General features: G+C 39.0%; 1 protein-coding gene across 1 annotated transcript in view; it reads left to right on the plus strand.

Moving 5' to 3' along the window:
• vps16 (VPS16 core subunit of CORVET and HOPS complexes) overlaps window positions 1–21,260 on the plus strand; it is a 65,613-nt gene extending 44,353 nt beyond the window's left edge. Inside the window, exons 16-24 of the mRNA XM_048535013.2 lie at window positions 1,701–1,835; window positions 5,707–5,815; window positions 7,061–7,158; window positions 9,581–9,688; window positions 12,269–12,346; window positions 12,915–13,084; window positions 16,825–16,921; window positions 17,021–17,124; window positions 20,429–21,260. Coding sequence (XP_048390970.1) covers window positions 1,701–1,835; window positions 5,707–5,815; window positions 7,061–7,158; window positions 9,581–9,688; window positions 12,269–12,346; window positions 12,915–13,084; window positions 16,825–16,921; window positions 17,021–17,124; window positions 20,429–20,573 — 1,044 coding nt within the window. The 3' untranslated portion in view covers window positions 20,574–21,260. The remainder of the gene's footprint in view (window positions 1–1,700; window positions 1,836–5,706; window positions 5,816–7,060; window positions 7,159–9,580; window positions 9,689–12,268; window positions 12,347–12,914; window positions 13,085–16,824; window positions 16,922–17,020; window positions 17,125–20,428) is intronic.
• Window positions 21,261–26,590: the final 5,330 nt, after the last annotated feature.

Consider the following 26,590-nt stretch of genomic DNA (forward strand, 5'->3'; position numbering starts at 1 on the left):
TTGATTAAAGCCTGCACTGGTCATTTTTAAAAAATGGTATACTTGAGTATACCTGAAAAACACAAATTTTGTTGAGGCTTGTTGTCTTGCACTCATCAGGATAATTCACGAGTATATCAATTCAAGGGGAAACTAATGTTTGCATTGCAAGAGGATAATGTTGATTGGTTATCAAGTGGAGGCATTCCCATGGAGAATGTGCCTGTTCGTGCTGATTGACAGTTAAATGCCAGGCTTTGGTAAAATTTTAATCCAGTCTGGTTGACTAATTGATATTACCCTGAGAAGTGAACCAGCAAAAGACTGTCATCTATTCTGTTGAATTGAGTCACTCATGTTCTTTCTGTCTGCATTGAAGAGTGCCCTGTCTATTCAATGCACAGTGTGGTATATGAATTTCACTGGTGTGATGCCAGATATGTAGGCTATTAGACCAACTGGCAGATCATATCAAACAGCATATCCTTTGGCTGTTCACAACAAACTAGGTACTGACAATACCCAAACAACTCTGCTTCTAAAACCTTCAACACAGTGTCCGACAGTGAATACAATTCTACAATTGGACAGTATTTGCTGGATAATCCTGAGCAGGTGAAGAATTATGCTCACAAACAATTTAGGATTGTTAGGCGGGCCTGCAATGTAGTACGCTGTGTATAACAGAAGCTGCATGTATTAATACTCGGGGCCCTGTACTTTGCAAACAGGAAGACCATGCACAAAGCATACTGCATCTGATTCACCTCATCAAAATAATGGCTGGTTCATTTCTTAGGGCAATACTGTGACCAATCGAAGTCAATCAACCTGGCACTTTCTTGGTCCTGTCAGCGTTAAAGGGTGAATGACAACACCTCCATTAATCAGAGAAAGCTTACCAAAGCCAACAAAATATTGTTCAGCTATGGTATTTTATATTTATAACCCAAACTTTAAGCATCAGAACATTTTTGACAGCTGAGAGCCAGAATTGCAGTTGCATTTTGCTTGTGCAACCTGGTGAATAGCTACCAAAAAGAACAAGTGATGGCCTAGTGGTGTTATCACTGGCCTAACAATCCAGATACCAAGGATGTTCAAGGGACTTGGGTTCAGGCGTCACCACAGCAGATGGTGGAATTCGAATTCCACCATGTGTCCGTAGTAAAGAGATCCCTGTTTGACAAAGAGGCTGTGTTAAAGCCCACCTGCCCATACCTGCTGTATATTTCAGCTGATGGTGCATTTCACTAATTGAAAGCTTAGCTGCATCATTGCACATGTCCCGCAGGCACGCTGCCTGTACATCTGCATTTTGGTGGTTCCCACAAGGTTTCAATTTAAAATTTTAGAGAGCAGAAGTGGCATCCATTTCCTGTTCTGCCATTGGGAAGGAGGAAAATTCCACTCAGTCTTTAAGGTTTGAAATGGCCCTGATAAAGTCACAATGAAACATTAGCTTTGTTTTTCTCCACAAATGTTTGACTTGCTTAGATGGTACAGGCTTTTTCAAATTCGTTTCTAATTAATAGAATGTAAATGTTCAGACTCATTGTTGTAATTCTTTCGTGAATGTCTTGACAGTCCTGAATATACACAGTATTTATAAACAACTTGGTTATTAGTCTCTTTGCCACGTGCTACATTGGACACACAACTTGGAAGGGACTTGTATAAACATTACCCTTCCATGAACAATTACCATCTTCAATCCGTAGGTCCAGCAGAAGGAAGAGCCTGATGACAGCATTGCTCGTGCAATCAACCACAAACTTGGGGACACTCCTGGCATTTCCTATTCTGAAATTGCTGCTAAGGCTTATGAATGTGGCAGAATAGAGCTGGCGATAAAGGTGAATAAAATTCAATTTTTCCTCAAGTTAATGTTATAATCTCCCATTTTAAAACTGTTCACTATTCAGGGCATATCTTGTAAAGCACCTTGTAATAGGGAATTCTGTGAAATTCTGACAGGCAGACTGACTACTGAGTTCTGCACTTTATCGACAGATGGAGCACACTTATAGGTAGTAATCAGGTGGGTGCAGGAAGAACATTGAGACAATCAACTGAGCAAGGATTCTGCATCAGCTGAAAACAGAGCGATGAAATTGGTAAAAATGCTTAAAATGATCATCAAAGTTAAACCTACATAACAAAGAGAGACTATTCAGCTCATCAAGTCTTTGGTTGCCATTCATTGAGATTGTGGCTGATCTGATAACTCAACTTCACTTTCCTGCCTTTTCCCTATGAACCTTGCTTTTCTTATTCATTAAAAAGTGTCTATTTCAGCCTTGAATGTATTTAATGACACAATCTCTACAGTCTTCTCGGTGTAAATAATTTTACAAATTCACTGCCCACTGAGAGAAATTCTGTCTTATCCCTAAATGGGCTTAAACCTGTTCTAAGATTATGCCGTCTGGACCTATTCAGTCTCAAGGGAAAACAATCTCTACCTGATAAGCCCACAAAGAATCTTATGTTTCAATAGATTTTCTGAACTCTAGTGGATGCAAGCCCAATGTAGTCAACTTTTCTTCATAAGAAATTCCCTCCATTTCTAGGATCAACCTTGTGAACTTTCTCTGTACTGCTTCCAATACCAGTATATGAACCCTTGAATAGAAAGACCAAAACTCTTCTTAGTATTCTAGTTGATGTCTAACTAGTGTCTTGTGTAAGTTTAGCAAGACTTCCTATTTTTATACTCACTCCCTTTGAAATAAAGGCCCACATTCCATTTGCCTTCCCTATACCTGTTGAACGTATGTTAGTTTGTGATTTATACACACATACCCCAATATCCCACTATTTCTGTTTTCACTCACAAACTTGATGAGAGTGCACATTCACTTCCTTCAACTGGTTAATGTATTGTACATTATTGTGGCTCCAGGACTGATCCCTGTGGCCTTCCATTAATTAGTTATGGGCTTCCATGCTGAAAAGCCCCCCACCCCATTCCAGCTCTGACTTCTATTAGCCAATCCTCTATCCATGATGTACAACTTCCAACACCATGGGGTCATATTGTGTTGCCTTGTTAGTGACACCTTATGGCCTTTTTGAAACTCATGTATTTTGCGTCTAGTAGTTTTTTTAAATTATCTATCCTGTCTGTTCCATCCTAATACATTTGTCAGAATGATTTGCCAGTTATTGAAGACACGTTGACTCTGATTTTTTTAAATGCACTGCAGTTACTTCCTTTATAATAGACTCTCATATCCTCCTAATGACAGGTCAAGTTAACTGGCTTATTGTTATTTGCTTTTTCTTGTCTCCTTCTGTTTTTGAATTAAAGTTTTCCAGCCCTCTGGGACTTTTTCAGAGTCTAAAGATTCTTCACTGTTTGCTGCCAGTGCGTCCACTATCTCTGTAGCACCTTCCTTTACTATCCTAGAATGCACCCTATCATGTCCAGGGAGCCCCATTTTGTTTCCCTAATACTTTTCTGTAGTTATTGTATTTGATTCCTCTCATCATTCTGCCTTTTGATTATTTAATGTTTTTGGAATGTTATTATTTCCTTCTACCTTGATGATTGATACAAAATATTTATATAACTCCTGTTTTATTTGAGTTTCGATCGTTATTCCCCTAATCTCATTTTCTAAGGGGCCTGTGTTCACTTTGTCCTCTCTTCCTTTTTATTATTCAAAGAAACTCTTACTATTTGTTTTGTTATTACTTGCTAGTTTACCAAAGTTTATTTTCTTCATTTTGTTCGGCATCTTTTGGTGGCTTTTAAAATGTAACCAATTCTCTGACGAACTGCTCATCTTTGCTATGTTATATGTTTATTCTTTGAATTTGACTCTGCCCATAACTTGGTTAGTCATAGATGGTTTATCTTCTTCCTAGAAATACTTTTTTCTTCACTGACATGTATCTTCACTGAGAGTCATGAACTATTTTCTTAAACGTCTGCCATTATTCATCAACCATCTTTTCCGCTAAGCTCCTTTCCCAGTTCACTCCACTTAACTGAAAGCATATTGAGAACTGTGTTTTTAAAAACATATTAAGTTAGCAAAGTGGTTACAGTTAGTTTGATGTCTACTCACTGAGATGGTACAGTCAACAGAAAGCAGCTCTGGACTACTTGTGAAATAGAAACAACTTGTTAAATTTATCTGAGAAAATAAATTATACAATGTGATGTAAGAATTCATACCGAAGTGAAGTTTGACAATAAATTTACATATATGATAACAAAAGGTCAGTGCCACAAACAGATAATTGAAGTAACACTAATATTTTTAGGAGGCCAGAATTTTCTGTGGCTGGTGAATGAACATCCACTATTTGATGTATTTACCCTCAGCGGTTTTGATGTACTTGAGCCTTTGAATGGCATATTGCTGTCATTGGAAAGTCTGAATAATCCAGTGTCTTCTGCAGGGTGTTCTGAACCTGTGTGAGCAGAGTAAACAGCTGTGTAATGATTGAAGAATCATTAATGAGCAGTGTCTAGTCTGACTGAGAAAATGTAAGTTTAGAGTAGGGAATTCAAAGTCAAATCGAGTTCAGTGTTAAGATCCCAACTGATGTTAGTACTGAACAAGTCAGACCCCAGAGCCTAAGTTGACTTGATAGATCATAAGTTTGTTTTTTTCAGTTCAGTTAACATGGTCACTCGCTGAACATATTCACATGAGGCTTCCAATGTCCTTTTAGCAAAGAACATGTTTATTACACTAGAGAGGGGGAAAAAAACAAAGCTATTGTATGCACTTGTAAGACAATTTCGAAATATCTTTTCATAACAATTAAAAAAAGAAAAATTCATCGCTTTTACCAGCAGTATTCCTTCCAGAATCTCAACCCTACAAAGTATAATCTTCACTTTTTTTTTAAACTTAACTCACAAGGTCTCAAATATTTTCTTTTGTCAATTCTCTATTCTTCCTCTCGACACTGGTGACTTCACTGACCTTTCCTAACTGAACTTTAAGTATAGTCCCATCAATTCGAATTGCTAAAACAGTTCTCTGACATCTTTCCAGCTCTGAAAGTCAGACTACAATGCTGTGCTTCTGCTGGAATGAAACTTTTAACTGAGATTTAGATTGAAACTGCTAGTAGCTCCTGGCCATATGTTTTTCTCATTTTGTAAAAGTGCAACTTTGTGTACATTTCATAAAATAGCTCCCAAATTAGTTTGCTAATCATTTAACTCCTTCATGTTCTTACTTGGAAAGTTGCCTTTGTTTACTGTTCAGAAGAACTTTCTGACCTTGACTTTATTTTTAAAAGAAATCTGCTTTGATTCCAAGTTCTAAACTAATATATTAAAATGTTCATCACATCAGGAGGTGAAATAATTGGAAAAATTGAATTAAAGGTAAAGCCAAAAAAGAACCATCCTAAATAAATACGAGGAGGAATAAGAATCCATATACGTAAAGTGAATATTTGGTGCCAAGGTGATTGTTTGGCAGTAATTTAACCTTAACATGTTGTTAAAAAGAGTACTTAAACTGAGACATGTGGAGTTTACTTTGCATCTGCTAAACAAATACGGGAATGTTATGTTGTTTAATGAATTTGAAAGGTAAGTCAGGCGACTAGTACTGGAGCAGTGTAGATCAGGTGGCAATTCTAGATTTTCCTGTCTAACTATGTAGCTATTCTCACTAAAATTGTGTGATTTTTGCACAAGAGAAAAATAAGGCTGATATTTCTAGAAGATATGTAACTTCTGTTTTGTTCTAGCTTTTAGAGTACGAGCCAAAGTCTGGTGAGCAGGTACCCTTGCTGTTGAAGATGAAAAGGAGTCAGTTAGCACTACTTAAAGCGATTGAAAGTGGAGACAGTGATTTAGGTAACTGAAATATTATGATAAAAGTAAAACCTAACAACCACCACATTTGACTGATGAGTGATTTATATTGGTCATTTTTTTTTATTTGTCCTTCATAACAATTGAATTTTCATGCCTGAGGCCATTCCTAAAAACTTGCAACATGTTGGAAGTGATTGGCTGTCCTCCTTTTGGGAAAAGACTTTATCCATAAATTCTGCGCTTTCAATGTTATTTTGAATCGGAGGGGAATACAAGGGAATAATAGCAAAGGTTTTGTTTGACTAATGTTGCAAACAGGTTGCGGAGGCCTGGTTAATTAATTTTTATTTGAAAGTACAACGCATACTATTCTGTAATCAGTAGGATCCTGGGAGGAGCATTTTTAGCACTTACTAATCGTCATAGCTGGGTACCTCCATTTTCAGCCAAAACAGGACCACTTGGATAGGCTACATGGGGCAGGTCAGTAAACCAGATTAATGCTTTATTCAGCATTCGTGCCAACACAGTTTTCAGGAAATTGTAAGTTCTGAGCTTACCTAACTAACAATGTGTTGTTAGCTAAGAGGTTTTGCAGGGTAAAATGAAGTGACATGCAAATTGCCATTGTTTAGGAGTGATTATCAGTTTCTTGATAGTTTCAAATCTTTCATTAATGCATGTATTCATAGAATCTCTACAGTGTGGAAACAGACTATTCAGCCCATCAAGTCCACACCTACCCTCTAAAGAGCATCCCACTCAGACCCACCCCCCCACCTTATCCCTGTAGCACTGCATTTCCCATAGCTAATGCATCTAACCTACACATCCCTGAACACTATGGTAACTCGCCATTGGCCATGCACATCTTTGGCCTGTGGGAGGAAACCAGAGCACCTGGTGGAAATCCATGCAGACACGGGGAGATCATGCAAACTGCACACAGACAGTTGCCCAAGGTTGGAATCGAACCTGGTACAATACTTGCAAAAGGAGATATAGTCAACTCTAAATTTACTTTTGGTTTCTGAAGATGCTTTTGAATGTTATTAGTGGTTGGGTTGAGATTCAAATGTACCCACTGCAGTAGAAATTCCTACATCTGGTATTTATGAAGTTTATGAAAATTAAATTATTTGATTGTTCTAGATCTGTTTTATACAGCTGTATTAAATGCTTCATGGCACAGGAGGAATGTTGTTAAGGAGTGTCAATGTGTTTAAAACTATGCATTGTGAATTTGATAACTTTACTGATGACTTGTACTTCGTTGCATTGCAGTGTATACTGTTGTGACATACCTAAAGAATGAAATGAACAGAGGGGATTTCTTTATGACACTTCAGAATCAACCCGTTGCACTAAGTCTTTATCGTCAGGTAACAGCTTTTTGCCGTATTATGCATTTTGTCATTTCTGGAAGTTGAGTACATTTTTATATGGGTTAACTATTTCCTGCCGGTTCTAAATGTTGTAATCTTGCTGGGATTTTTTTATTGCCGTTTTCTTTGAAGTGAAGGTGAAAGGAAATAGCTACTCCACTTTTGATCATGTTGCAGTAATTGACTAAGATATAGAATAAAATAGCTATTTATTATTCTTTTGTGGGATGTAAGCATGGATGGTTGGGCCAGCATTTATTGCCCATGCCAGAATTCCCCTGTCAAAGCGGTGGTGAGCTGCTCTTTGGAAATATTGAAATCCCTGTGCTATAGGTAGTCCCACAATGCCATTAGGGAGGAACTTCCAGGATTTTGACACAGCATCACTGAAGAAACGGCAGTTTATTTCCAAGTCAGAACGGTGAGTGACTTGGAGGGAATCTTACACATGGTGGTGTTCCCATGTATCTTTGTCCTTGTCCTTCTAGATGAAATTGATTGTGGGTTTGGAAGATGCTGTCTAAGGAGGTTTAATGAATTTCTGCAGTGCATCTCGTAGATGGTACACACTGTGGCCTACTGAACATCAGAGGGGGAGGGAGTGAATGCTTGGATGTGGTGCCAGTCAGCAGGCTGGTTTGTCCTGGATGATTTAAGCTTCTTGAGTGTTGTTGGAGCTGTATTCATTAAGGCAAGTGCGAAGCATTCCATCTGCCCAGTAATGTGGCTTAGTCCCGATGTTTGGTGTGCCTTCCCTACTTGCACCAGCAATAGCATTTTTATCTCCCGTACACTGCTCATAAGAATTTTGGTGAGAATGTATATGTATATTTCGAAGAATAAGTGGGCTGAGTCTTCCAGTTCAATTTCACATCATAGCCTTCTGGCAGTTAATAGTGTGCCTCCTAACACTTGGGCTAGTTTTGAATGCCAAATGATATCCATAGGATGGTGATTGTAACTTTATGGGCAAATCTTACTTTGTCAAAGAAACCATAGCCAAAAATCTGTCATTTGCATGTTTTAGGATAAAGTTTAATTTTACCCATCTCTCTCTTTTTTTCCCTGCCTCCTACACTTGTATCCGCCTGTTACTTGCCTCACGCCCCCAACCCCCTATTACTTGCTGCCTTCACCATTGAGACAGGCACCAAGTCTTTTGAATTGTAATTAACAGTGATAGTTACACAATTGCTAGTGAGCAAATTGCATCAACTGAGTTATTTTCTTATTAATGCTAAAGAAAAATGGTCAAGAATGCACAACAACATCTCTACTTCCTCAAGAGGCTCATGAAATTTGGCATGTCCACAAGGACTCATACCAATTTTTACAGATGCACCATAGAAAGCATTCTATATGGGATGCATCACAGTGTGGTTTGGCAACTGCTCTTACCAAGATTGCAAGAAACTACGGAATTGTGAACACAGCCCAACGTGCAAACCAGCCTTCGATCTATTGACCCCATCTATACTTCCTACTGCCTTGGGAAAGCAACTAATATAATCAAAGACCCCTCCTACCGTGGTTATACTCTCTTCCACCCTCTGCTGTCAGGTAGAAGATATAAAAGTTTGCATACGTGTATGAATATATTCAAGAACCACTTCTTAGTTATTAGACTTATGAATAAATCTCTCAGATTTTAAATTTAATGTTGATCTTGCTCTTTGTGCACCTTCTTTACTGTCATAACATCATATTCTACTCCCCTAATGCACTTTGTATGGAATTATCTGCCTGTACTTCACCCAAAACGAAACTTTTCACTGTACCGAGATAAATGTGACAATAATAAATCACATGAAATCAAATCAATGCACTGAGATGTGCTATTAATTAAAAGTATTATCATTGTTGTAGGATTACACACTGTAGAGTAACCATAAAAGTGTGTAAAATTGTTTGGTGAAATCCCTCTTTAGTGTTCCCGGTTAGAATTGTTTAGCTTTTCATTTTACAGTTTGTTACCCTTATCCTGTCGATCTTTTTGGCCATTTAATTATCTACTTTTTAACGAAATGTTGTAGTCTTCACAAAGATCAAATGTGGTTTCCATTTTGTTTTGTCTGTCCAATGATGTGATTTTTTTCTCTAATTCACGTAATGTAAATATTGAATATTTTTTGTATTTAATACAAAGTAAATCTTTTTACTTGTGAAGGCCTTTGACCAGTGAATGCTTGCCCACAAACAAATACACAAGTAAACTCAGCAGGTCTGGTGGCATCCATGTGGAGAGAAACAGTTAACATTTCAAGGCTGAAGAAGAAGAATCATATCAGACTTGAAACATCAGCTCTTTCTCTTTCCACAGATGTTTCCAGACCTGCTGAGTTTCTCAAGCATGCTATGTATTTGTTTCAGATTTCCAGCATCTGCAGTATTATGCTATTATTCTAATGCTTGCCCACAGTTTTGTAAGCACCAAGAGCCAGAGACACTCAAAGATCTGTTCAACCAGGATGACAATCACCAAGAGCTTGGGAATTTCTATGTGCGTGCCAGTTATTCTAACGAAACGGTAAGGACAAAATACTCCATCAGCTGGGATCCGTTATGGCCTTTCCAAACTGAAGTTTGTTTTCCTAATGACCAAAGAGGCTGTGGTAAAGATCATTAACTGTACTTAAGCAACAACATCATTATGTGCGAAGAATAATGGTTCTGCCAAGTTTGCACGAAATCTCTAGAACACATCCGTCCATCAGGGCTGCCCACACCTTTGGGAATAATGTGTCAGATTATTTTGATGCAGCTGGTGAATGCCCTGCATTATAGTATAAGCCATTGTTTATTCAACATTAATTTACTCACAAATTATTGAGTAATTCCAGTGAAAACAAGTAAATTATTGAATTGAAGCGAACAATTCTCTTTCAACTGAGTGTTTCAAAGTCACTCCTTTGTGTCTTACTTTGCATTAATTTCTATTGGTTTCCCTTTTCTGCCTCATTCTTAGTCTCTGTTGTAAGTTTCTTTTCCTGCCTCTCTGAAGTTTCTCTCTCTCTTTCTCTCTTAGTCACTAGAATCATAGGCTTTGAGAAATAATAGCATTCAGATTCAAATGATCGGGTTAGAGGCTTTAACAAGAATAATTTGGGCACACAGTCGAAACGTCAAGACTCTGATGTTATGACCTGTCTCTCTCTAGTGGCTGACTACAGCCTTGAACTTTTATTGAGATAATTGGCCTCTAACAACCACAACCGGCTTCTGAAGTGCAAAATATTATTCCAAGCAGTAAAAAGATTTTCCACCAGAGTGACTTCAGGTTTGCTGGGATTCCTTGCTCTCCACCATAGTCAGGACCTATCGATTTCTCAGCTAGCATGGATTAAAACTCAAGATAGAGCTACATGTCGGTGGGTTACTGTTGAAATGGCCCTAGCACAGTTTGTGATTTCTTTTTTGACATCTAAAACTCCACTGAAAGTTGGTGTTAAAACCAAACTGTTGTAATCAATAGGCTGAGTCATGTTTTTATTAACATTTCAGAAAAAAGTCTTTTCAGTAGCATCAATCACTGTCAGTAAAGTTGAATCTTAACCAAAGAGACTTTGAATTAAGTAGGCTGGATTTCACCTAGGTCTTATTTAAATAACCCTCTATTTCAATGCCAAATTGATTTAAATCAATGATTGCTTAGTTCAATGACGCATATGCATTTAATCAGCAACCATGTACTAAATACTAACGTGATTTTTTTCAAATCTGTGGAGCGTAGGTTGTGACTTGAAATTAGAGTTGCATGACAGTCTGGCAATGATAATTTAGAAAGTTGTTAGTTTGAGTACAGCAAGGATAGTAAACTCTAATTGAAAGCAGACATTAAGCAGGTTAATTTCATATTCACTTGTCTGATGTGGGGCAAAGGATTACTTAACATAGCATTTTGGTTATTTGTTAATCCCATCAACTGTCAGGCTCCCAACTGACAGTGCTATTGAACAAGTCAGATCCCACATTGAAACAATAGTAGATCATATGCTTATTTTGTTTAGTTAGTTAACATGATGGTTAGCCACTTAAACATATTCACACAAGGCTGCAGATTTTCTTTAATAACATAAGAGAATGTATAGTACAAAAAGTGAAAAACAAACAAGCTATCTAAATACAGAATGTGGTTAGATCTCAAACACATGGCAAAATAAGGTTTCAACCTTTTCTCCCCAACAATATCCAATTACAGAAACTCAAATGTACAGAAATTATACCACTAACTCAACTCAATTTTCTACTCAGCTGACTTCTTACAGTTTTTTTTTGCCAAATACTTTGGAGATAATTCCATGAGTTCTTTTCAGGTCTGTTCAAATGAACTTTTCATAGATCTTTAGCCTATACTTTAAAATTCTAGTAACCTGCAAATTCCTAAACAAGCTCTCCTAGTTTGGAAAATTCACAATTAAATATTCAGTTGAGGTTAGTGGTTCCTTGGACTACTACCTGCTTCTGCACTGTTCTCTGAATGGAAACCACAGCGCATATATTCACACAGCGTGCCTTAAATCCAGCAATATAAACACCTTGCCACGGGTTTGCAATTATAAATGTTGTCACAAATGCTGGAGTTAGTCACTGTTCCAGAAGGACACTCAACTGTAAACCAACATTCATCAACCTCTGTTTTAAATCAAATTACACAGGATTATACTTTTATATATAAATTAGACACCTTTCATCGCACAACCTAAAATTGTATAGCAACGCATTCTACGATGTTTATATTTGCCACATTGTTTGTATTAATGCTTATATTATTCTCCAGTGCTAGAATTGATAATAGCTCAGCAATTGTGCTTACAACAAACAGGTTATAGTAGCACCCTTGTGCAAGAGAAATTATCGTACCGCTCAAAAATCTGTTTTAACAGGCAGCTGAGTTCTGTGCGAATTACATGTCACTATATCAAGTTGCTGACCATTTGATTAGTATGAATGTGATTAATGTAATTCATTCTCTAACATTTGCACTAGACTATTTTTCTTATTATGAATGCACTAGTTTTTGAAATGGTCTCTTGTCATTGATTTATTTTTACATTTTAAATTGAGCTTCCTTTTTCAGGTTTTAAGTTGTCTCTTCTTTGTTTATCAGACAATTGAGGGACGAGTAGCTGCTTTGCAGAGTGCTGTAGATGAATACAATAAAGCCAAGAATGAATTTGCTGCCAAGGTATGTATAGAAATGGTAAATATCATGATACTGTGACACTTTGCCAGGCTTTGCCCAATTGCTATGAAGTTTAAAAAGTCACCACTGCTTCAGTTGTGACAACAAAATTCAAGCCAAAACCTGCCTTGCAATCTGCACTGTAGTTACCATGTAACTTTTTGGATGTTCCTTCTTATTTCCCTTCAACCGACAGCTCCAAAAAACGCACCAGATAAGACAGCTGAAGTCAGGAGTCCACTATGACAAAAATCATTGCTTCAGTGTTCTGTTATTGCATTGTACAATGTGCCACTGAGCAATTTTCTAAGGCCCTTTGACCATCAATATCATTAACAAAGTAGCACCTAAATATTCACTGAAATTGATTTTATCGTTATCTTCCAAGTTGCATTGCCTCCTGTTTCGCCAACACTTCAGATGAAATGTTTTCAATCCTATATTAAAATTGCTTCATGGCCTTGTTCCTCCCTGTTTGTGGAACGGATTTGCAGAGGAGGCTTTTCTATATTGACAGGTACAAATGAAAATACGGTTGTTTACGTAAACTGACTTCTCTGTCAAACTGTAGATCACAGAAGAACAGATAAAATTGGTGCGATACCAGTTTCGCTTGCAAAAAGAATCTGGTAAAACATATCTAGACTTATCATTACATGATACTGTTCAAGCACTGTTACTGGAAAGCAAGCACAAACAAGCTGAGCAACTTTACAAAGACTTCAAAATTCCTGACAAAAGGTATGATCAAATCATTTGTAGTTGTCATTGAAATTGTTCATTAAAATATTTGCAGCAACTAAAACAGTGAATTCTTTTTCGAAATCTTAAGTTTGAAAAGATAAAATATACCAGCAGTTTAGACTAACAAGTGTAAAATAATAACATATTGTGGGATGCTGGAAATCCGATATATGAACAGAAAATGCTGGAACTAATGGGTTCAGCAACAAAAACCTAGTAGCTTATACTTTAGTGATTTAATGGAATTATAGCATGCTCACCTAACCTCAAAGCAAAGAGCTCACAGCTGTAATGATTTCTGTAGCAAGAGATTTTGTCTTTTCTGACAATAATTTGATTCTCGCCCAAACAGTAATGAGTTTCCAGTATCCTACAGTGGTCATCAAGTCAGTGTGTCAGTGAAAATTTCTCAAACACTGTAAACTAGGAAGAATCCTGATTATCCTTCACTTTTTAGTGATTCTACAGAGAATGAGATAAAGATTGGCATATACTAATGGGATTGAATAGAAACTGAATTTTTTGAAAGAAAAATCTGTTTAGACTTTGATAGTATAATGGAGAAATTCAAAATCCTGCAGAGATAAAATTAGGCTTTTTTTGGTGCCTGAAAGATTGTCCAGGAGTGTGGCATGTGCTGTTAAAGACCCAGATAAGTGTAACTTTTTACATTGGGTTTTTACGGCAAGATTAGAGCCAAAGAAGTTCATGTCAGGTCAGGTTATTCCTACACATCTCCACTCCAGGAGCTTCACCAATACACTTTGCAGTGGAGCAGAGAATTACTGAAAACATCTTTGGATTTTTGTTTACTTGCACTGGTGTGGGTGCGAGAAGTTGCCACCTGTATCTTAGTTGTAATGATGGTGATTGTTGAAAATCCCACTTCCATTATAGCTGCAAAAATTTAGATCCATATAATGTTTTGATCAGCTGCCTTCTGCCAGAATGCATGTGAGAAATGAGGATTAGGGGGTGGATACGCCACTCACCCCAGGGAAGCTTAAGTATCTACCTTAATGTTGAATATTAGAAATTAGAGCTGTAATAACTGCTGACTAAGGCACACACCAGCATGTTTTTCTTTATTTCCCCTTCCAATATGAAGAGAAGCCTGACTGGTGCATTTGCAATATACCTGAAATCCAGAACACTGCAGTATATGCAGTAGGAAAAATCATATGTATCTTCACTAATGTTGCATAATTCTGTAAAAACTACGTAGATCTTTCATTATTTGCAGCAAGCTAGACTTACACTATTTCACAGCTGAAATATTACTACAGGTATTGGATTGTTCAAAAGGCAGCACCTACAAATTTTTGAGAGATAAAGAGTGGCAAATATTTTACTTCAGTTCCAGAAATTGAAAGAATAGGCCTTTAACTAGTTTTGATAAATGATACTGTTGCAATTTTAAGAATAGGTGCAATCTAAGAGGCCTCTTGGGGTCTACCTATTTAAACAGGAGACTGATTTTTAAAAAATCATTGCTGCTCCCCTGTTAATGTGTGCATTATGAAAATCTGTGGCCCAGAACTAAATGCATCCCTAAACAAACTGTTCCAGAACAGCTACAAACTCGGGCTTCATTGGTGAATTGATGACAATCTTTACTCGACAGCAACTTCTCCAACACACATTTTGTGTTCTGCAAGGGCCACTCAGCTCCTGACTTCCTTACAGCCTCTATCCAAATATAAACGAAAAAGCTGAACTCGAGAAGCAAATGTGACTGCTCTTCATATTAATGCAACACAACAAATGCCTCCAACTCGTCAAGAGGCTAAGGAAATTTGGCATGTCCACAAAGACTTTTTATTTTTTATAGATTCACCATAGAAAGCATCGTATCTGGATGCATCACAGGATGGTATGCCAAGATTACAAATCATGATCACAACCCAGTTCATCACGTAAACCAACCTTCCATCCATTGACTCCATCTATACTTCACACTGCCTCAGGAAAGCAACCTATGTAATCAAAAACCCCTCCCGTCATGGTTATACTCTCTTCCACCCTGTTTCATCAGGCAGAAGATATAACAGTTTGAATACATGTATGAACAGATTCAAGAACAGCTTTTTCCTGGCTGTTATTAATCTTTTGAACCAATCTCAAATGTTAATGTTGATTTCTCTGCCTGTAGCGGTAAGTCTGTATTCTGCACTGTGTTCTGCTCCCTGATGCATCTGCCTTTAGAGCACCCAAAACAACACTCTTCACTGTATCTTAGTACATGTCACAATAATAAATTGCATCAATCATTTGACCAAATTGGGGCAAACTGTTAGCTGGTTGGGGCACAAAGCAGGATTATAATAGTTGTTGGAGGTCAGTCATCTTGGCCTAAGGATATCTCTGCAGTAGTCCCAACAGGTAGCGTGTAAGGCTCAACCAGCTTCAGCTGCTTAATGATGATCTTCCCTTCAATGTAAGGTCAAAAGTGAAAACTTTCACATAATTGCACAATGTTTATCATTTGTGACTCCTCAGATACTGAAGAAGTGTATGCCAGAAAGCAGCAGGAATTGGGCAATATCCAGTCTTGATCTTGTTAGTGGCAGATAACACTTGCACCACACAGGTGCCAGGCATAACTGTCTCCAGTAAGGCAGAATCTAACCATCCTCCCTTGAGATCCAGTGCCAATAACATCACTGAATCCACCACTATTGACATACTAGCAGAAATCATTGACCAAAAACTTAATTTCAGCCAAACAAAAAATGTGACAACAATAGCAGATCAAAGCCTGGGAGTGCTGTGGCAAGTAACTTCCTCTCTAACTCCCAACCCCTATTAATCATATATAAGGCACACTTGCGTGAATGACTACAACTTGACGTCATCTGGACAAAAGCAGACTACTTAGAATCATAGAATCCCCACAGTATGGAAACAGGCCCTTCTCCCCAAGTCCACACTGCCCTCCGAAGAGGATCCCACCCTGACTCATTTCACCTACTCCTACATTTCCCATGTGTAACCCACCTAACCTAAACATTCCTGGACACTACAAGTAGTTTACCATGGCCAGTTCACTGCCCTGTACATCTTTGGACCGGGAGAAGAAACTAGAACACTCGGAGGAACCCACGCAGACACTGGGAGAATGTGCAAACTCCACACAGACAGTTGCCCGAGGGTGGAATCGAACCTGGGTCCCTGGCACAGTGAGGCAGTAGCGGTAGCCTTAATTGACATCCCAATCCATCTTCCCAACTTAGACTTCCACTTTCTGCACCAATGTGCGGTATGTACCATCTATAAGATGCCCTGCAGCAACGTGCTAATACTCCTTTGACAGCGCCCTCCAAACCCATGGCTTGTCCCACCAACAGGGACAAGCAGATGCATCGATGCACCCACCACCTGCGAGTTCCCCTCCAGTTTGCGCAGCATCCTGCCCTAGAATGCTATGACTGTTTGTTCATTGTCATTGGGTTGAAATTGTGGAGCTACCTTCCTAAAAGCATGTGTTGTCATTCCTAAATGTGACCTGCACTTGTTCAAGAAAGCAGCTTTTCAAGGGCAACAAAGGGTCGGCAATAAGTGCTGGCTTGGCCCACGCGGTGTACACTTTATCAACGAATAAATTTTGAAAATCGGCAGACTTGTTTCTCACTTCTGAAAACAGACAACAAACTTTAAAGTGATAGTTTTATTCTGGGTGTTCTCAGTAAAAACTCGAATGACTTGTAAGGTTAACAGTTGTGTTTTGTGGTGCTCAGGTTTTGGTGGTTGAAGATTTCTGCACTGGCAGAAAAAGAAGACTGGGAGGAACTTGAGAAATTTTCTAAAAGCAAGAAGTCCCCGATAGGATATATGGTATGTGTTCTATGATCCTGAACACTAAATAGTGTTTGCATATTTAATTGCTACCAAAATTGTTTTTTTAACATTTTCTACATTTTCTTAATTTGCCAGCCTTTTGTTGAAATCTGTGTAAAACACCGTAACAAATATGAAGCTAAGAAATATGTAGCAAAGGTCAGTCCAGAGCAGAAAGTGAAAGGATATATAATGGTTGGGTAAGTAGAAAGAGTTTTTTTGCAACTTTTATGATTCTAAACTTACTGGTGGTATTCCCTGATCCCCTCTGCTATAACTTTCTGTCTCACCTTCAAAACCTTACGTTAATTGCCTTTTGTGAAAAACTTAGGTATACTTTGCAACATTAGTGGACCTAGGATTGGTCATTTTGAGCAATAAAGATATTCCTTCCTTCTTGCTATGTTGTTTTAATTCTCTTTTCCTTCTAAACACTGAGGTTTTTGTGTAGAATTGGAATCCTTTTGTCTGTGTTCCTTTCAGTCTCTTGGTACGTGTCTGTTTTACTTATCCCCATTCTTCTGCTTGCTGCACTTTATGAACATAAAGCAAACTTTACAAGTATGTAAATAGTAATTCCATTTTTCTTTTGTCCGCTTTGAGTGGTTATTTGACCATGGCTGATCTTCAGCTTCAGAAATATAAATAAATAAACATGAAAACAAGGGATTTGCAGTGGAGCAAATTTAATTTCTTTTTTCATGTGATTCCCCTGAAAATGATGCTCTCTCATGCTCTAATCCCGCCACAGTTCTAAAACTTCTTGCAGCTGCCTGCTAGAAATGAAAGAAAAATATGATATCAGTGTAAATAACTGAGCAGTACTTGTGCCTCCTGAAAATTTAGATCGCAGCACTTTTTTTTTAACGTTGTATATGGGATAAACTAGTATTTGTTGCCCATTACTATGAACCCTTGGTGGTGAGTTATCTTGAACCCCTGTATTTTTTTAGGGTGTAGGTTCACGCACTGTGCTGTCAGCGAGGTACTTAGCATTTGGCAGTAGCCAAGGATGTCAAGTAAAAATTTCTCTAATCGTTTAAGTTAACAAATTCATCCAGTGGCATGTCCATAAGGTCCCTCACCAAATTCTACAAATGCAGTATTGAAAGCGTACTGTCAGGGCGCATAATGGCCGAGCATGACAACTGCTCTGCCCAGGATCATAAGAGACTATAGAAAGTAGTGTGCACAGGCCAGGCCATCATGGAAGCCAACCTTCCATCCATGGATTCTATTCACATGGCTGGCTGCCACGTAAAGGCGACCAACATCATCAAAGACCCATTGCACCCTGGTAATGACCTCCTACAACCACTTCTGCTTGGCAGAAGATATAGAAGCTTCAACACACACACAAGCAGGTTCAGGAACAGCTTCTTTCTGGCTGTTATCAGATTGTTGAATGGACTGTAGCCTCAAATAATCTGACCTGTATGCTTCTAAAGTTTTATTTTTTGATCTGTACGTCCTTTGCTTGCTGTGATCTGCCTGTATCATTCGTAAACAAAGCTTTTCACTGTATTTTGGTACAAGTGACAAAAAATCAATCAAATCAAATTTGATCATACTATTGTGAAATGTAATTTTGTTGAAGTTTTATTTTGTTTGGCCCTTTTCTGGTTGGTAGAAAATTACATAAATGAATTAAAACATTTGTGAATTATGTTCAGAAAGTCTCTTCACAAATTTTAGCAGTAAATTCCAAGTTCTGTTTTGTTATTGAGCAAGATGTATTTATTGCTGCCTATTTTCCTGAAGGACATTAAAGATCAACTGCATGAAGATGTAGTTTTTGCCACACTAAATAAGGACAACAGCTATTTATATCCGAGGCTCAATAATAAACCAGCCGTTTAGCAATTTATTTTTTATCCGCTCGTGTGGTTTGGGCCTTGTTGGTTGGCCAGCTGTTTTTGCCTGTACCTAGTTGTCCTTGAGAAGGTGGTGGTGCGTGCCTCAGCCGATGCAATCTATGTGGTGTTGCTTGGCTCTCAGTGCTTTGGGGAGGGAATTCCAGGATTTTGACCCAGCGATGCTGAAGGAATGGCAAGATATTTTGAAGTCAGGATGGTGAGTGACTAGGAGGGGAACTTGCAGTTGGGGTTTTCCCATGTGTCTGCTGCCTTTGTCCTTCTAGCTAAAAGTGGTTTTGGGTTTGGAAAAGGCTATCTAAGGGTCGTTGATGAATTTCTACAGTGCATCTTGCAGATGGTATACACTGCCACTGAGTCTTGGTGGTGGAGTGAGTGAGTGTATGTGCAAGTGATGTCAATCAAGAGGGCTGCTTTGTCCTGGATGGTATCAAGCTTTTTGAGTGTTGTTGGAGTTGCACACGTCCAGGCAAGTGGTGTGTCTTCCATCACACTCCATCAGACTTTTGCCTTGTAGATGGTGGACAGTCTTTGGAGCTGAGTTACTCATTGCAGTATTCCTAGCCTCTGACCTGCTATATGAGTCGCTGTATTTATACAGCTAATCCAGTTGGGTTTCTGGTCATTAGTAACTCTCCAGGATATTAAAAGTGGAGGATTCAGTGATGGTTACACCACTAGATGTCAAGAGATTGTGGTTAGATGGACTGTTATTGGTGATGGTCATTGCCTGGTATTTGTGAAGCACAAATGTTACTTGCCACTTGTCAGCCCAAGCCTGGATATTGCCCAGATCTTGTATTTGAATATGGACTATTTCTGTTGTCATTTTACCTGCTTAAAACATACAAATTAACATAATTTTTGAATTTGTGTCCGAAGCTGCCATCATGGAATTTGAATGCTAAATTTTAAGTTGCTAGACTGAAACTATGGCCTGTGGGTTCCTTTTGCCTAAATTGCCGAAAGATATAATTAAGTATGCAAAATCCATTATAAATAAAGACGTAAGAATTTCTAATAGTTGAATAAAAACTGAAAGAAGTGCAGATGCTGTAAATCAGGACAAAAACAAAGTTGCTGGAAAAGCTCAGCAGGTCTGGCAGCATCTGTGAAGGGAAAAAACATAGTTAACGGTTCAGGTCCAGAGAACCTGAGGAAGGGATACTGGACCTGAAACGGTAACTGTTTTTTTTCCTTCACAGATGCTGCCAGACCTGCTGAGCTTTTCTGGCAACTTTGTTTTTGTTCTAATAGTTGAAGTTGACAGATGTAATATTGGAATTTCAGGCTTTGTAGATAGAAATACACGCAGCTATAATGTTTTAATAAGATGTGACCGTAGATGCTGCACCTACAGTTTCATCATGGATTTTATCCAAAAATGTTTCAAGTGATGACTTCCATCAAAGCTGTATTAAATATGTATTAGCACTTAACCCAACTTTCTTTCTTCCAACAACTGACTGCCCAGCCATACTTATTCAACATTTCAGTTCTTATTTTCAATTATCAAACTGCTATGCTTATTCTTCAAACTGATGGTTATTTTTGCTTGCAATTAGAATATGAATTGTTTTCCTGATGTAATTCTAATCTGTTTTAAATTTTCTCTGTAACTTTGACACAGAGACCTAGATCAAGCTGTGGAAACCGCAACAGAACGCAAGAATGAAAGCGAATTGAACATTATTCTTTCAAAGTGCACGTCAGTCACTGATCAGTCAACTGTGGAAAAAATTAATCGAGCAAAAGCTCAGATTTTAAAGAAATAAGATGCTTTTCAAAGGTAACATGCTTAGTATCTATCATGTTCCCTATTGATAATGGGTTTTTTGTTTTGTATGTTTAAAGATGTTTATTGCTAGCGTGGTGTACAGTTGTTTGATATACAGATGCCCAGGTGGACAGGAGTGCTAAAATAGCAAATTAATGAAACCTGAAAAGATTGAACTAATTTAGCTTAATTATCGTATCACCAAGTGATTTTCCTTGTGATGAAAATTACTTTTAAGCCTGATATTTAATTCAGAGCTGCACTGATATATAAGTTACTGAGTTACTCTATTAACAAAAGAAAATTAGTGAAGTAGGAATGAGATTAAACGTGCATTAATTATGTTTGTATTTATTCTGGTTTAAAACTGTATATTTTTCTGTGGGCTTCTAGTATATCTGTTGATTGAAAGTGTACTTGAAACTGTGACAGTTTCCTGTTACTGCAAAATATTGGAGAATCAAGTGTAGAATTAAAAAGCTTCAAGTATTAAAAAAAAATCACTTAGCTCTGCCCTGTTATAACTGCTTCTCTTTTCTGCGTGGTACATTGCTTTCATTTGGAGAGCACATGGTATATTTGACACATCCCTGAAAAAATTAATCTGATTACATAACAGCATTTACACATTCCATTTGATTCGAGGCTGCTGAACCGAAGATATTTTGCTTGTTAAACATGACTTATAATTGTCACGCTGTACTAAACAGCTTAATCATCAGTGCACTGATAATAAAATGTGAGGCTCGATGAACACAGCAGGCCAAGCAGCATCTCGGGAGCACAAAAGCTGACGTTTCGGGCCTAGACCCTTCATCAGAGAGGGGGATGGGGGGAGGGAACTGGAGTAAATAGGGAGAGAGGGGGAGGCGGACCGAAGATGGAGAGTAAAGAAGATAGGTGGAGAGGGTGTAGGTGGGGAGGTAGGGAGGGGATAGGTCAGTCCAGGGAAGACGGACAGGTCAAGGAGGTGGGATGAGGTTAGTAGGTAGCTGGGAGTGCGGCTTGGGGTGGGAGGAAGGGATGGGTGAGAGGAAGAACCGTTTAGGGAGGCAGAGACAGGTTGGACTGGTTTTGGGATGCAGTGGGTGGGGGGGAAGAGCTGGGCTGGTTGTGTGGTGCAGTGGGGGGAGGGGATGAACTGGGCTGGTTTGGGGATGCAGTGGGGGAAGGGGAGATTTTGAAACTGGTGAAGTCCACATTGATACCATATGGCTGCAGGGTTCCCAGGCGGAATATGAGTTGCTGTTCCTGCAACCTTCGGGTGGCATCATTGTGGCAGTGCAGGAGGCCCATGATGGACATGTCATCAAGAGAATGGGAGGGGGAGTGGAAATGGTTTGCGACTGGGAGGTGCAGTTGTTTGTTGCGAACTGAGCGGAGGTGTTCTGCAAAGCGGTCCCCAAGCCTCCGCTTGGTTTCCCCAATGTAGAGGAAGCCGCACCGGGTACAGTGGATGCAGTATACTGCCACAATGATGCCACCCGAAGGTTGCAGGAACAGCAACTCATATTCCGCCTGGGAACCCTGCAGCCATATGGTATCAATGTGGTCTTCACCAGTTTCAAAATCTCCCCTTCCCCCACTGCATCCCCAAACCAGCCCAGTTCATCCCCTCCCCCCACTGCACCACACAACCAGCCCAGCTCTTCCCCCCCCACCCACTGCATCCCAAAACCAGTCCAACCTGTCTCTGCCTCCCTAACCGGTTCTTCCTCTCACCCATCCCTTCCTCCCACCCCAAGCCGCACCCCCAGCTACCTACTAACCTCATCCCACCTCCTTGACCTGTCCGTCTTCCCTGGACTGACCTATCCCCTCCCTACCTCCCCACCTACACCCTCTCCACCTATCTTCTTTACTCTCCATCTTCGGTCCGCCTCCCCCTCTCTCCCTATTTATTCCAGTTCCCTCCCCCCATCCCCCTCTCTGATGAAGGGTCTAGGCCCGAAACGTCAGCTTTTGTGCTCCTGAGATGCTGCTTGGCCTGCTGTGTTCATCCAGCCTCACATTTTATTATCTTGGAATCTCCAGCATCTGCAGTTCCCATTATCTCTGATATCATCAGTGCACTGATTTGTTAAGATATTACGACAGGAACTGACCATAAAAATAAGGATGTTATACAGGTAAGATCATATCTCGAATATATTGTGCAATTTTAGTCTGATTATTTACCTATATTTTTCAGAATCAACCTGTTCAGATTTTATTACACACCTCTGAAGCAGGTAGGACTCAGACCATCAAATAAAGAGAGGACTACTGCAGTTATAAATGAGACTCTCGTATATTAGTTATTCCTCGATAATTTTGTAGGAACTATTTGAATAAGCATATTTCTGTTGCTATGATGATTGCCACATAGCTCTTCTGTATTAATTTTGTAGCAAAAGAATGTAAAACAATTCAATTTTTTCAGATGATCAAAATAAATGCCTGGGCTCAACAGTGAGCAGAAGGCAGCACCTGCTTGGTGCAAGACCTATGATCGGGCACATGTTTACAGTTGAAATGCATTGTTGACTAGAATATACGATGTGAGCACCTGTAAGTCATTTGTTGCTTCAATCATGCTCTCCTATTCAATCATGGCTGAATTTCCACGTTCCCATCTATCCTCTTACCTTTTGATTCCCCTTGCCTATCAAGAATCTGTCGAATTTTGTCTTAAAAATATTGTGGCTGCAGTGCTTTCTGAGGCAAAGTTCCAAAGCCTCAGAACCCTCAAGGGGAAAAAAATTCCCCTCATTGCTGTCCTAAAAGGGTAACCCCTAATTTTAAGATTGTTTTACGCACAAGAGAAAGCACACTTTCCATGTCACCCCTTTTTAAGACCATTCAGGATTTTATGCTTCAATAAAATCACCTCCCCACTTTTCTAATCTGCAGTGAAAACAAGCTCACCCTATATCTTTCGTTGTGAAACAACCCAATTGTGCCAGCTATCAATCTAGTGAACCTGCTCTGAACAGCTGCAATGCATTTATATTCTTTCTTAAATAATTAGATCAGGCTCTTGTGCAGAGGTAGTGTCCCTACCCCTGGAAGAAGAGACCCAGGTCCGAGTCCTACCTGCTTCAGAGGTCTGAAATAAAATCTGAACAGGTTGATTTTGAAAAATTTAGGTAAATAATCAGACTAAAACTGCACAATATATTCAAGATATGATCTTATCTGTATAACATCCTTATTTTTATGGTCAATTCCTGTCGTAATAGAGAATAGCATTACTTTACCTGCCTTGATTACATGCTATATCTGCATGATAACTTTCTGCGACTTATGCATTAGAAGATCTAAATTACACAACACTCCAGATTTCCACAGCCTTTCTCCATTTAAATAATACTGATATTTTTGCTCTTTCAGCCAAATTGAAAACATCACATTTTCCCACATCATAGTCCCATCTGCCACAGTTTTGTCTACTCTGATTATCTGTGTGAGTCTATATCCTTGTTATATTGTTTTTATGATATAAGGTGGGAAACCATTTTTGTGTCATCTGCAAATTTAGCCACCATGACTTTGTTGCCCTCATCTTGGTTATTAAAATAAATCATAAAAGGTTGAATCCCAGCACAGACTCCTGTGGGACCCTGCTTGTTATTGTGGAAAATAGTGTTCATGGAATGGATGTTACACTGGCTTGGTGAGAAGATATGTTAAGTAATAGGTTACACTATGCATAAATGGGTGTTGGCAAAATGTATCAAGTAGAATAATATAGATCCGTGCTGGTGCCTCAACTTCTAGCAATTTATATAAATTATTTGAATGATTGACTAAAAGTATAATTGTAAAATTTGCTGATAACTTGAAGATCAGTTAGAAAGTAAGTTGTTAGAAAGTAAGCTATTAGGGAGGGAATGCCGGGATTTTGACCCAACAACAGTGAAGGAACAGTGATATATTTCCAAGTCAGGATCACGAGCGGCTTGGAGGGGGACTTGAAGGTGGTGCTGTTCCCATATGTCTGATGCCCTTGTCCTTTTAGATTGAAGTTAGGGGTTTAGAAGATGCTCTCTGAGGATCTTCGGTGAATTGCTGCAGTGCATCTTGTAGATAGTAGCAGCAGTATGTACTGAGTGTTGGTGGTGGAGGAAGTGAATGCTTGTGGATATAGTGCCAATCAAGTGGGCTGCTTTGTCCTGGATGGTGTCAAGTTTCTTCAGCCTTATTAGGGATGCATTTATCCAGGCAAGTGGGGAGTATTCCATCACACTCCTGACTTGTACCTTGTTGATGGTAGACAGGTTTTGGGGAAGTCGGAAGGTGTGTTACTTGCTGCAGTGTTCCTAGCCTCTGACCTGCTTTAGTAGCCACTGTTTATGTGGTGAGTCCAGTTGAGTTTTTGGTCAATGATAACTCTCATGATGTTAACAGTGGGGGATTCAGTAACGGTGACACCACTGAATGTCTAGGGGTGGTGGTTAGATTGTCTCTAGATGGTCATAGCCTGGCATTTGTTTGGCATGCATGTTACTTGGCACTTGTCAGCCCAAGCCCGGATATTGCCCAGATCTTGTTGCATTTCAGCATGGACTGCTTCAGCCTCTGAGGAGTTGTGCATGGTGCTGAGCATTGTGCAATCCATCCCCACTTCTGACCTTATGATGGATGGAAGGTCATTGATGAAGCTGCTGAAGATACTTGTGCCCTGGACACACTTCTGAGGAATTCCTGCAGAGATGCACTGGAGCTGAGAAGACTGATTTCCAACAACCATGACTTACTTCCTATGTAGTATCGTCCTATTTAATGAGTGAAAGATTTCAGAGCTCAGATGCAGAGAGATTTGGGTGTTTTAGAGCATGATTTGCAAAGGTTAGTATGCAGGTACGACAAATAAATAGAAAAGCTAATAAAGCATTGTTGTTAATTGTGAGGGGAATGCGATATGAATGTAGGTAATGTATTCAGTTATGTAGAGCATTGGTGAGATCACATCTGGAGTACTATGTACAATATTAATCTGCTTATTTAAAGAAGATGTAAATGCATTGGAAGCAGTTTAGGAAGGATTACTGGGCTAATGTTTGGAGTGGGTGTGTTGCCTTCTGAAGGAAGGCTCGACAGGCTAGACTTGAATCAGCTGGACTTCAGAAGAATAAGAGGCAACTTGTTTGAAATCAAGTTTCTGATTGGTCTTGACAGTACATATAGAGAGGCGCAGGAAGTAGAATTAGGGATCATTGCGAAAGAGTTTTCGGAGATATTTTTATAAGTATGAGAGTAAGTTTTCAAGGAACATGACTGACTAAAAGTTTCTATAGGTATGTAAAGAGGAACAAGATTGGTGAAAAGTAATGTAAATCCCTTACAATCATAAACGGGAGAATTTATAATCGAGAGCCAAGAAGTAGCTGACAAACTAAGTTCACACTTCTCAAAGGAGGACATGAATATTGTACCAGAAATGAAGGGAAACACAGGGTCTAGTGACAGGGAGGAACTGAAGAAAATCTGTATTAGTGGACAACTAGCATTTGAGGAATTAATGGGATTAAAGGCTGATCAATCCTCAGGCCCTGATAATCTACATCCTAGAGTATCTAAAGATGTAGCACTAGAAATAGTGGGTGCATTAGTTATCATCCCCTAAGATCCTTCAAACTCTTGAACAGTTCCTACAGTAGGTAATGCAACCCCAGTATTTGAGAAGGGAGGTAGAGAGAAAATGGAATTGTAGACCAGTGAGTCTGATGTCTGTAGCGGGGAAGATACCAGAGTCCATTATCAAGGATTCTGCAGCAGAGCACTTTGAAAACAATGGTAGAATCAGACACAGCATGGATTTACAAAAGGAAAATCATGTTTGACAAATATATTGGAATTCTTTAAGGATGTAACTTGTAGAGTTTTATCAGGGAAGTCAGAATATGTGGTTTATGGACATGCAGAAGATTTGATAAAGTGCCACATAAGGTTAATGAGTTACATGAGGGAATTAAATGTAAGGTCTCAAAATTTGAAAATGACATACAGCTGGTTGAAAGAGTGATATGGGTG

Source organism: Stegostoma tigrinum, chromosome 7, assembly GCF_030684315.1.
Source record: "Stegostoma tigrinum isolate sSteTig4 chromosome 7, sSteTig4.hap1, whole genome shotgun sequence".
NCBI lineage: Eukaryota > Metazoa > Chordata > Chondrichthyes > Orectolobiformes > Stegostomatidae > Stegostoma > Stegostoma tigrinum.